The following is a 12,196-nucleotide window of genomic DNA, read 5'->3' as shown; positions in this document are numbered from 1 at the left end:
ATAAGGACAGGCTGACAGACCAAAGATCCTGGTACTAAAATGAGGATCACAAAAAGATGGGTAACATGCCACAATTGTACGAGTAATGTTGAGTAAGGGGAAAAAAGTGAGTAAAAGTGATTTATGCAAATCTGTTATAAGGACATTTTACCAGATGGAGAAATTGGGCAGTTCATCATCATGTTCTCACACCCGCAGAGTTGTTCTAAAACTACTCTTCATGAAAGCAAATATAATTGGCTATACAAGTAAACTATTTAAATGAATCTTGATATTATGTAAGAACCATCTGAAATTATTTTCTTTACTTCTCTAAATCATCTGGAAATACAGAGAAGCTCTGTCTTTTGGCCACTCTTTCTGGAATCAATATGCCCTATTCAAAATTCTTTATACTTTATTGGAGAAGTAGAAAATATGTGGAAAGTCTTTAGTGATACAGTATCCACAACAGCAAGAATGTACCTAACTAGCACCTATTAAAATGCCAGACACCAATACAACTGATTCATTTCTGTTTAATAACAGTCAGAGTTATTTACTAGGAATATGTTTAACTAATGTTTCAGCATGAGAATGATGTAACCCACTTGCACAGCTCTTTAAATACTTCCCTTTCAGCTGATGTCCATGCCCCCTCACTTCTTCCAAGAGCTGATATTTTAACTCCCCCATACAGTTTACAGTATGCATGGAGCACAATGTGGCTGGAGAGGTACTGGCACCTTTCAGATCCAGCAGTGTATCTTGATCATTCAGTTTTTGTAGAAAAAGGGATGAAATTCATCAGGACAGCGAGACAGATAATTTGTAAATTCAGATTTAAATGCACTGAAAATAAATTTAAAATAAACAACTTTCCTTTGCATTTTTGTGTCCTGACTTTGTTGGTATTCTCTGATCAGATGAGAATTCCAATACTTATCATTCTTTAATGCAATATAAAAATCTGGTATTTTGTCAATGACATATGAAAATACCAACCTAGAAACCTCTGACAGTTTGGTAAAATATGCCATGACACTGACAGTCCTGGCCCAGCTAAACTTACTTTGCTGAGTAGCACCAGCTTTAGCCATGATTTATGGTGATGTTAAAATTAAAACTCTCATGTAATTTAAGCAACATTAAAATTGTAAGTATTTCATGTAGCAGAAATTGTTGCTAAGAATGTTCATATGTTTTAAATTACTGAAAGGATACCTCAGATTAGGCATATTGTTCTGTGAAAAAATTAACAGCCATCAAAGGAATAAAAACAAAAAATCAAAATCAATTCCTAGTCAATTGTTGATAGACTATCTCAATAAAGTTTTTATATAGAAAAGAAGCTGGTTAAAAATAGACTGCATATCCTATTAGGCATCGTATTTCACACACGTCAAGAAAAAGTGATTACTTATTTTAGAACAAAATTGATTTTTTGGCATTTTGGTCTTGGCAATCTTTGTGTTTAAATATTAAAGGGGAAACCCACAAACCTACATTTTGGAGCATTATTGCTCTGTAAAAGCTATCTGTTTGTGCTTCAATAATCTCAAACACTTGATGCTCACAGATTTATAGTCACTCAAAATTTGTACTTGCAGACCATTACTCAGGCAAAAATCCCAGTAAGAGTCATCTGAGAGTGTTCACACGAGTAGGAATTGCCTTCAGTGCAGTCTGCAAAAGCAACCACTCACACAGGTTGCACACCAACATTCTATATATGTCCATGGCACAGCATCCACACCCCCCAGCTCAACCTGTTCTGGTGCACTGCTATTTATACAAGTTTTACGCTTCAAGTACTTGCAGTACTCTTATTCCTATTGTTCAGCAAGGACAGTCTTCACACCAGATCTTGATATTTACGTACATGAATCCAACAGAGACAGAAGGCTCATGTACACGCTCCGTATAAATATTTATAGCTAGATATTTCAGGGTTTGACTGCAGTGCTTAACAGATCACTGGCAGCCAACTAAGCACTCCAGCATGAGGCCTCTGAGAACATGATGGTCATGCACAGCCCACCCATCCTTCTTGTCCTCCTCATTTCCACCTGTGAGCCTAGATGCCCGGTTTCTTTGCTGCAGAACTGTTAAAGCACTAGAGGACAATCTTACAGAAAGCCTAATGACAAGCTAGAAGTTGTATTTGGAGAAAATAACTGCTATTTTTTCCCTTGACATATTCTTCTCTTGCTTACAGAGAGAAGAGGACTAAGTGACTGGTCAGGCAGCACAGGGAAAAGCTGAAAAGTAGAATCACTGGAGAAAGGGAATCCAAAAGCAAGGAAACTTGTCATAGAAACAATGAAAGAGATAAGGAAAGAATAAGATGAGCAGCAGACACAGAGAATGAACATCCATTAGAACACATTAACAGATTAGCCACTGGCTCTTTCTTAGCCAAGAAAAATATCCTGAGAGAACTAAAAATACCCGAAGATTTCTCTAGTCACACTTGCTGTTTCTTCAGCTCTGAAGGGATGTATAGTAGGGATGTGGACAAAGGTTCTTCGTGACCAAGAATGGGAGGAATGGACTGCATTCAATAATGACTGGAACAAGTAGCTTAGATCCTAAGGAGGCTGAGAAATGTCTGAAAAAACCACTACAAAATACTTCACATTGTACTGAAAGCTTTGAAAGGCTAAAGTTTAGTTTTGCTTTGGCATACTCCTAGAATTATCTTTCCTTCGGGTATATTAAAAAAAAATAGAGAAGAATAATTTTATATAACCCTAACATTTATTCTAAAGCTAGACTATAAAAACCTATTTCAGCTTAAGACAACATCTAAACAAAGAATAGAGATTTCTCCCCTTGTTTATTCATTGTTGTAAAATTTGGAGTGCTGTAACACATCCAGAAGGAATAAAAAAAAAGAATAGATCTGTGCAAGGTCCCCTGCACCTGTGAAAACCAGAAGTTGATTCTTCCATTTTACAGCCCTTCTGTCAATACCATGCACCACAGACATGACTGTTTCTCTCCAAAAAGAAGTGAATGGAATTATGTCATAAGCCTATCAACCCTGTTTTCCAGAGGGGCAATAAGAATGACATTAGGCAGACATCCAGGTGTGGTGAATGTTTCTGAGCTTGCCTGGGGGACCTGATTCCAAGCTCAATTATATTCGTCAATTAGGCTTGTTCTGCAGTGATGTAATACTGCTCCTTGCAGGTCACTCATTTGACACACCGGAAATATAGTCAGAAACAGATCCCTATGGAAAGTGGTCTGGACATGAAATTGAGCCTTTGGTGGAAGAATATTCACAAAGTTAGAATGCCAAACATATTCATTTAGTTTTTCCAGAGTTTTCTTACTGAATTAATCTCTTCAGTGAAACTGAGGAGAAAAAGAACATTGTGTTCACACAAATCTCTTTCAGAGATGTTAAGATACCACATTAAAGGGCATCACAGATAAAGTAATGGTGGAAAAGTATGAAAAAGAAAAATTAACAAAAAAGCAACCCAAACAAACAAAAAAAAACCACTACCCAAACAAACCAACCACCCCTCTTGCCCCTCCACCCAGGAAATAGAAATACAACATAAAAGCTGAATTTTTCAGTAGCTGGATTTACCCCATCCATAGCAGGATGAAGGCCATTTGAGACAGGCTTCAGAAAAGCTTGTTTCTGTTTCAGCTGCCTACACTATGCGTTTACTACATGACTACTCACAGTTCTGTCAATCTGGCAAGTGATATTAGCAGCACAACCTCTATGTTAGTACAAACTGCACAATGTATCTTTCAGAACTTACTGCATGACTGAAATATAAAGATGAAAGATCTCAATTACCTAAATCATGCAATAGAATCAAAATGCATAATCAGAGGGTTTAAGAATTTTCATATTGCCAGACTGTAAAATTAGCATCTTACAGCTGAAAACGTCCCAGAATACAAAATACAAAACCCCCAACCTAATGGAATAGAAGGCTGTTGCCACAACACTGATAAACAAGTTAGACTGCAGTTACAAATGACACAATGTAATAATAATACTAAACATTTACCATCAACTTTTCATATTCTTTACAAATAAAATATGTAACTACATTTCATACGCAAGATGGGAAATAATAATACCCCTATTACAGTCAATCCAAATGTTTTATTATTTATAAAGTTGCAAAACCCCAAATTAGTTCCTTCAATTCTTACAGGTATGACAAATGGACACGAGAAGGGTCACTTACTTTTATTGTGAAGAAGACACACATACATACTTACATTTGTACTTAGTCAAACAACAGCAAGCTGATCAGCTTCCAATTTCTGAAGCTGTAAATCTAGTTGTTTGTCTTTATTATGATTCTTTGACATTTCTATCCAACTTTACTGGGAAAAACAGAAAAGGTTCTGTTCCAAGATAAGCAACTGTTGACTAATTTAAAGAAAAAAAAATAAAATTCAATTAAGTGCTTTGTGTTAAAAAAAAAGTCATCCAAACTAACTACAGTGAGAATGTAAAAGTTTCAATTAAGTTTTTTCTTGGGAAAAGCTTCCCCAGTGTAAGACAGAACTTCTGGTATAGAGAAGACCAAGGCTCACAACGGGAAAACCAACAGATCACGGAATTCAGCTTTGAGCCTACTCCTTAAACTTCGAACATTTTTTTTTTTAGGTGAAATACCTCACAGAACAAACACTAGAAGAAACTTACCTGAGGACAATCAGCTGTCCAGAGGCTGCAACAGTCCTAAGTGATGCAGATATGCAACAAAACTAAGACTTGTTGCCTAATCCCCCACGGCTTACAGTATTTTAATTGGAAGATCACTCCAGTGTCTCTTTCTCTGTTTGGGGGGTTGTTTTTGTTGTCCTTTTACAGAAACAAAAGAAAAGCCTTCAAAATCTCTGTAATATCAAGTGCAGACCATGAACAAGTATTACAGGATGAGAAACTCTTCTCCTACCCATCTCACTCTGTATGTTTCTCAGCATAGATACTCTTAATACATTACAAGCTGTGGCAAGAATGGAAAAAAGAAAAACTTCAGGAATCCACAGATAAATGTACATGCATGCTGCAATACAAAAAACTTCACAGTGCCTGTTTAACTAGGCATTTTATTTGTTTGGCTCATACCCGATTTATACAAATGCTGATCTACATTCTTAGATCTTTAAAGCCTAACATTGTGATGAGTATGGCATTCCCAGTTTCACATCTTCTGGCAAATTAGATCTTGAAGATGAACTAAGAATGCCTTACACTTGAACTTCACGATGGTAAACACTGAGGGCAATATCCTGCAGAGAGACACGAGGAAATATCCGAGACATCAGAAGCACAGAAACTGTGTTACATCACATCCCGCTGTTAGAGCATGCCAGGATACTTGTTATAAAGAGAAGTAGCATGACCCAAAATTCATACATAGGTTAAAGGTCTGCAGACAAACACACAGGAAATCACACAGCTCATCAAGCTCTTCTGCACAATGTCAATAACTTCTTCCAACACTCGTCTCCCCAACACCGTCACAAAATTTCTCCAGGCTCTTCCCTTCCCTGTAGCGCTAACTCCAGCACTCCCAAGGCACTGGCTTCACGGACGAGACTGAACTTCAAGGTTGTTGCATAAAATAGCTGCTGGTTTAGATGCAATTGGAAACATCAGTTCAAGAAACAAGACCTAACCCCACTGTGTATCTGTCAGGCTCCTGCTTTCTGCATTTTTCACAAAGCTGGAAACAGTGTAAGAAAATGTACTTTTCAGCCTCTATAGCATCCTGCAGTACGCTGCTTCTGGGGACTTTAAGTCAAAGAAACAGTGTGATTCTAGGCACATACGCTAAAACAATCCCTTCTTTATGAAAATGTTAAAATACACAAAGAATACCCATAAATAATCCCACAGAATACCTATAAATAACGTAACGGAGGCTGTCTCATTCTGGCTTTGGTAAATGTCTCCAGCTCTTCCACAAAGGGTAAACCAGGTGCAAAAGGAGCTACAAAAGGTTGATTCAAAGAGTTAGGACTGTACCTATAAAGAGTTATAAAATCCCAACTATACCTAACTGTAGATCTGAGGCCTCGTCTACTGTGCTTTGTGTCACAAGATCACATTTTCTCATGTGGTCTGTGGAACAAAAACTAAGCAGCAAACACTATTCAGTGGAGAAAACTAGAATGCAAATAACTTGTAAAATACAGGTGATCCCATTTTGCATCAGCATACTTGGGGGAATCTTAGTGTGCTTTATTTGCTCACAGATTGTGGTGCGTCAAATTATTCTAGTACATCTATAAAATCTGTATGGAGCTCACTGGAGTTTTTGAAGTATGTCAGTAGGTAAAACCATGACTTTGGGCATTCCCCCTGTTTGCTTGCAGAAATATACGCTTACAACAGGGACCTAACTTTTACCAGACCGAGTTTAAAAAAGAAAGAGCACTTTTACAGCAGTTAAAGCAGGTGTTAATTATCTCCAAGATACAAACTTTGCATACACTAAAGACAATCTCAGCAAGGATTATCTTGTTTTACCCCGTTATCTCACACATAGGGCAACCACACAAATCTGAGTGTGAACAACTTGCACCCCTGAGTGTGAAGCCTGGCTTTGACCTTTAGAGCCTCACTGGGGAAACCATCCTAATGACAGGTATCAGTAAAATTACTCGTGGGAGTCCAAAACCAATCCCAGGTGGAAAGACCTAACCAAGGGAGAACACACATTTGGGTTATGCTGCTAAAAGAGGTTGAGCACCCACTATCCCCATCACCTTTGATCAGGTATCAGCACTTCACAGGGTAAGATTAGTGGAGCCTTTAGGGAAGGTTAAGCAGGAAAAGTAACTGGGAAATACTGCTGGAGGATCAGTTTCATTGACATATAGAACTTTATAATTTTTGTTAAAAGACACGGCTTGGTATGCGGTACAAACCCAGTGTCCAGGAGTGACTTACAATTTTCACTTCTGAAGAACTACCATACACTTAACAATAAATGAATGGGGTATTCACTGATCTGGAAACCTCAAAGTGATGACTTTTAAGACTAATGAGAAGTTCATACAACTAACTCTTGTCACAATAGTGCCTAAGCACCTTATGAAGAAGCAGCACCAGCAAGAACTTCCATAAAAAATTTCAATGGGTCAAAATTTCCAAGCAAATCAACATAATGATGGCAGAGAATTGTCAATGCTGATCATATTGCACAGTATATTACTGTTGTCTTTCTCTCATGCATAACCTTAAAACATTCAGTATAACGAATCATAACTTTTAATTATTCCCACTATAAAACAAGTAGTACTAAAAAAGTCCCACAGCACATTTCCCATTAAATACACATTCATCATTATATGAAATGATGCATATGAACCTTCCAGCGGAATTACAAATCAGAAGAAAAGAGTTCAGGTTAATTATGACTGGTTAGTTACACATAGTTATTTGTGAGTGCTAACTGGGAAAAACAATGTTTTGTTTGCAGTTGCTTCTGCTCTTTTTGAACTTGGGATATCGTCAGTTGTAAGCAAGTAAGACCTAACAATTCACACTTTGGAACAAAATATTTTTGTGATTAGAAAAACATAAATGTCTGCATATTTGGCATATATGTTCACCACATTCTCCCCAATAAATTAAACAAAACCACACAGACATAGTCAACCCAACCTTTGGCTGAACTAGTTTTCAGAATATAAAATAACTAATTAATGCAAAGGAGGCTGCTGGAAAAGTTGAGCACTTAGTTAACAACAGAGCTGATGGGAATGGACCACCATTGTTACTCGTAACACATGTGAGGGTGGGGGAGAAGCATCATCCAGATACACTTGTCTGCTGAAATACCAGGTCAGCTCGGGTTAGCTGATAACTTTAATGGATGAAGAATTGTACCTGGCATTAAGGTGTCTGAAGTCCTAAATCAGTAAGATAAACGTTCTAGAAAAGCACTCGTTTGCTCTGCATGGTGAGAAGAGGCTGTAACTCAACCCTTCCCACACAGGTTAGAAAGGCTCGGTCAGGCACAGGGTGGGCAAGGGGCATGGTACCGGTCCCACGGTACGCGCTATGACGAACCCCCATCGCGTACCGGTTGCGTTATGAGACACACAAGCGTGGGCTTTCACAGCTGAGAACCCAGCAGCTCGTCAGCAACCCCTCCTTCCACGGTCCCGCCTCGAAACCTTTGAGCCCCGATGAAATGCCCTCTGCAACTTCCGCGTCCCCGGCGGCGACGAACCGGGCTCCGCGGCCGGTTCGACGCCGCTGGGGACGCGGAGTGGAGGCGGCTGGTCCAGCCCTGCCCGCCGCCGATCCCACCTCAGCCAGGGGCACTAGGGAAGTGGGAAGTCCCAGAAGAGCAGGTCCCGGGTACCTTCCCCAGGTGAAGGAGCCGAGCGCAAGTCTCCGGCTCCGCTTGTCTTCGCTGCCCCAGGAGGGAGCAGGTGAGCCCGGGACTCCCCCTTCACGCGGTAAATAAAGCCCAGACAAAGTTACCATCTGGGGAGGGGGGAGGGAAATGTATTAGACATGGAAGTCACTTACCGGCTTTGCAAGGATCCTTATAATCTATCCCCTCAGCTTTATCCTCTTCAGTGAAATCATAAGTGTAGTCATAATCAAGGCCAAAACAGGAGGAAGGCTTCCCACAGACAGTCCACCCGGCCAGCCACAGTGCCATCCTCCAGCAAAGCATTTTCATCCTCCCTCGGGCAGAGAGGCGGTAGGCAGGGTGCAGATGAATTAGGCGGCCGGCTCAGCTGTCCACGTCGGCTTGGGAAAGCAGGGTAAGGGATGGAGGAATCACAGGTTTTGGGGGGAGGTGTTTTGGGTTTGTTTTTTTTCGTTCTTCACCTGGAGGCTCTTCGAAGACACGGTGCTTAGGTAGCCCCAGTCAGACGGGTGTAACACGCAGCGAGAAGCATGAGCGCCGGTGCCCCTCTGCCCCCAGCCAGCCACCTCGCCCGGGAGACGTCGCTGGGTGGGCGCGGGGGGTGGACTCAGGCCGGGAGATCCTGTCTGTCAGGGCGCCCCTTCGCCTCTGCCAAACCCCAGCCAAACTTCCCGCGGAGGAGGAGGAGGTGGCGGCCGCTGCTCGCGTCCCGCTCCGCGCCCGCCGACCCCGGTCCCGCTGCTGCTGCCAATAGATGGATCCGGGCTGCACATCAGCAAACTACCGCGGGGAGAGGGGGGAGAGAAAGAAAGAAAGAAAAAAGGAAAGAAAGAAAAGGGAGAGAAGGGGTGGGGTGCACTAGAGCAAACCGCGGAGCCCTAGTGATGGGAGGCAGCAGCTATGCTGGAGGAGGGAGCAAAGTGTCAGCGCTTCCCCCCCCCCCCCCCCCCCCCTGCACAAACACTTACTCTAAGCTCTGTCTCTGGTCTGTTCCCCCGCTTCTCCGTCCCCTTTTAACTTACGAAAACCTTACAGGCAACTAACACACAGTCGTCAGCATCCTGCTTACTTATTCATACAGTCAGGGTCAGGATCCGGGCTGCTTCTGATCTGCTCCCCTGATAGTCTTATGGAAACACACGCGCATTCACTATATGCCTCTATCTCCATATAGCTTTCTCTCTAGATAAGCAGTGCATGGCATTTCAACAACAACAAAAGAATTGAGATCAGATAAAACAATGCACACATAGACACCCGGCAGCCGAAAAAGCTGGAGAGAATGAGTGATGAGAAGGTCGATGAGAAGAACTAACTGCAATTTAGGAAACGGGAAAATAAGTCAGTGGCTGTGTATTTCTCCCACTGCTGCGGCTGCTTTGCAGCGTTAGCCCCATGAGCTGATGGGTGGGGGTTAAGGAGCGAGGGGGAGGGGGAAAGAGAAAAGTTTAAGCGTCCATAGTTTGCTTAAAACAGAGGAAGGCAATATAAAAGGTCCACTGGTCTCCAGAAGTTCAGCCAAGGAGCTGGGAACCGGTTCCGAAATGAAAGCAAGAACAAACAAACAGAAGAAAAAAAAATAGTCAAGGCAAACAAAAAGTAAAACTGCAGCAGGCAACAGCGCGGGGATCTTGCAGCCGGGCTTTCCTGTTCTCACGTGGATCCCCAGGAAAGCGGCGGAGGTCTATTTTCCAAGCGAAGTTTCCGCGGGGCCTCCGCCCCACTCCACTCCGCGGTGTCCTGCTCGGCTCCGGCGCGCTTCAGCGCCGAAGCGCCCCGAACTGCTGCCGCCTGCGCGGGGCCGGGCTCTGGTTTGAAGCCCGAGAAGGAATCAGCAAGCAAAGCCTCATTTCAGCCGAGCAACCTGGAGAGGGAGGGGGGAGGAGGGGCTGAGACGTGCCGCTGGAATAAAATAAGAGCAAGCGGAAAATAAATAAAATATATACATGAAGGTAGCTAAAGATCTCCCTCCCACTCCGCCTGCCTCCTCCCCTCCCCCGAGCCGGGCAGCTCCGATCCTGCAGAAACGCTTGAAACTGTTTCAGACCAAGGTGAGACTTTTCCGTAGCAAACTCTACTCCTCCTCCTTTTACGAGTTTCCATGGAAAAGGGCGGGGGGGGGGGGGGACACAAGGGGTGGGAAGCGGGGAGTTTCTCCCGCTCCCATTTCGCCGGGGTGTCACATTTAACACTGACTTTTGAAAGGGCTGCCGCGAAGAAGCGGCTGCGTCTTCCTCTCATGTCCGAGCCCGCACAGGCTCGCTCTTCCCGCAAAACTTCCCGGTTGCCTTCCCCCTGTCGCAGAGGTGGAAATCCGGAGATCGTCCCTTTCCCCGGCTGTGCCAGGAGCGCCGGCAGAGCCGGCGGCGCGGCGCACCCGTCACCGCTGCCTCGGGGCGCAGCGCCTCCCTGGCAGCCGCCCTGCGCGCCCCTTCTCTCCGCTGGTGCTGGCCGTCCGCTCCGCCCCAGGTGCTGCCGCGGGGTGAAGGGGGCTGGGGCAGCGCCGGCGGGGCCGAGGTGAAAGGCGGTTACGCAAACTCCGGGTGGGCACTGCCTGCTATCGCCGCTATTTGGGGATGGGGATAGGCATAGCCTGCTATCGGGGCTATACAGAGGCAGAGCTGCTCCCTAAAACGGGGGGAAAGGCGAGACACAACGCATACTGCCTGCCCGGAGTCGCTCCGTCTGCCCCTTGCGTCCTACGAATGAAGGGTTAGTGTTGCTATAGATAGGTACTCTCAGCAGTTCATACCATTAAAACTGGAAGGGTCGGTTAAGGCAGAGCTAATAACAGCTTAATAACAGCATATTAAGGAGTCTAGCACTGAGTAACGTCGGTGTCTTTGAAACATCCATATGTTGTGCTCCTTATGTTTTTGGCATCCAGGTTGTGTCCATATTTCTTCCAACTCAGTCTTGGTCCAGAGTCGAAAGCCAAGGAATGAGTAGCTGACACTGAAAGGCTGCAGGCTTCAGTAAGGCATAACTGTTCTCCATCCCAGCAGTTCTGTTTGTTGTGCATCACAAGGTCTGCAAAAAGTGCCACACACTAGACCATAGAAAAGCCTGAGAAACTTGAGTCCTGTTCCTTTCTTTCCCCTCTTCCTCAATGTAATTTCTGTGGCCAGCCACCCTGGACACAGAGGACTGACTCCAAGGAAGTTATCGGAGACCCTTCCCATCAATCCATCCTGGCAGTGTCAGTGCTGATGGACTGTCTTAGCTTGCACAGTGCCACAGTTTGGTGAGCTGTTATGCTGAAGAAACCAGTTTGATCCAATCTGTAATCTAGTTTGTTACATTTTTGTGTCCAGAAAGGAGATAGTTTCTCTTACAGCAACATTAAATACCTGCTCACTTCACATATTGGACCTTCCCAGCCTGGCTTTATTATTGTTTCATATGTGCACACCTGTAAAAAGTTAATTTTCTTTCCCATCCTATGCATCTCCACCCCAAAAAGAAGCGACCTCTGACAAGCACACATTTGTCAACAGAGCTTCAGAAACGCTGATTTTGCCAATTGCTTTACAGCCCTAGAAGAGGAATGTACAACATGAGATCTTAACACAACAGTCTCCCCAATGAGGAGATTATTAGTCTCTGTGCAGCAGGGGATTAACTCTCCCAGCAAGGTGGGCACTGACGTCACCCCCGGCCTCCCACCAGCAATCTGCCCCAGCCTCAGAATCCCCAGCACTAGCAGAGCTGCACCAACCGCTTGCAGCCTTGAGGACAGCTGGCCTTGCAGAGCCCTGACTAAGACAGGAAGCAAACTCAAAAACACTAAATGGGAATCATGCAGAAATCTGGGTACGTAAATGCTGTAA

At 43.8% G+C, this 12,196-nt stretch overlaps 1 protein-coding gene across 3 annotated transcripts in view; it reads right to left on the bottom strand.

Moving 5' to 3' along the window:
* Window positions 1-12,196, bottom strand: part of TLL1 (tolloid like 1) — a 149,214-nt gene that overhangs the window by 122,926 nt on the left and 14,092 nt on the right. Inside the window, exons 2-3 of one of the 3 annotated variants that reach the window (XM_062614148.1) lie at window positions 8,828-11,396; window positions 8,519-8,746 (exon numbers count right to left, since the gene is read on the bottom strand). The exons of 1 other annotated variant lie outside the window; for it this stretch is intronic. In XM_062614148.1, the coding sequence (XP_062470132.1) occupies window positions 8,519-8,675 (157 nt within the window). In that variant the 5' untranslated portion in view covers window positions 8,676-8,746; window positions 8,828-11,396. Of the gene's footprint in view, window positions 1-8,518; window positions 11,397-12,196 lie in introns of all 3 variants that reach the window. One more of the 3 variants, XM_062614061.1, reaches the window with a different exon arrangement.

Source organism: Pezoporus occidentalis, unplaced genomic scaffold, assembly GCF_034315485.1.
Source record: "Pezoporus occidentalis ecotype Australia unplaced genomic scaffold, CSIRO_AGI_Poc_V1 ctg1, whole genome shotgun sequence".
NCBI classification, from domain to species: domain Eukaryota; kingdom Metazoa; phylum Chordata; class Aves; order Psittaciformes; family Psittacidae; genus Pezoporus; species Pezoporus occidentalis.
Note: the sequence above shows the minus strand (reverse complement) of the source record. Positions and strands in the feature narration are given on the sequence as shown.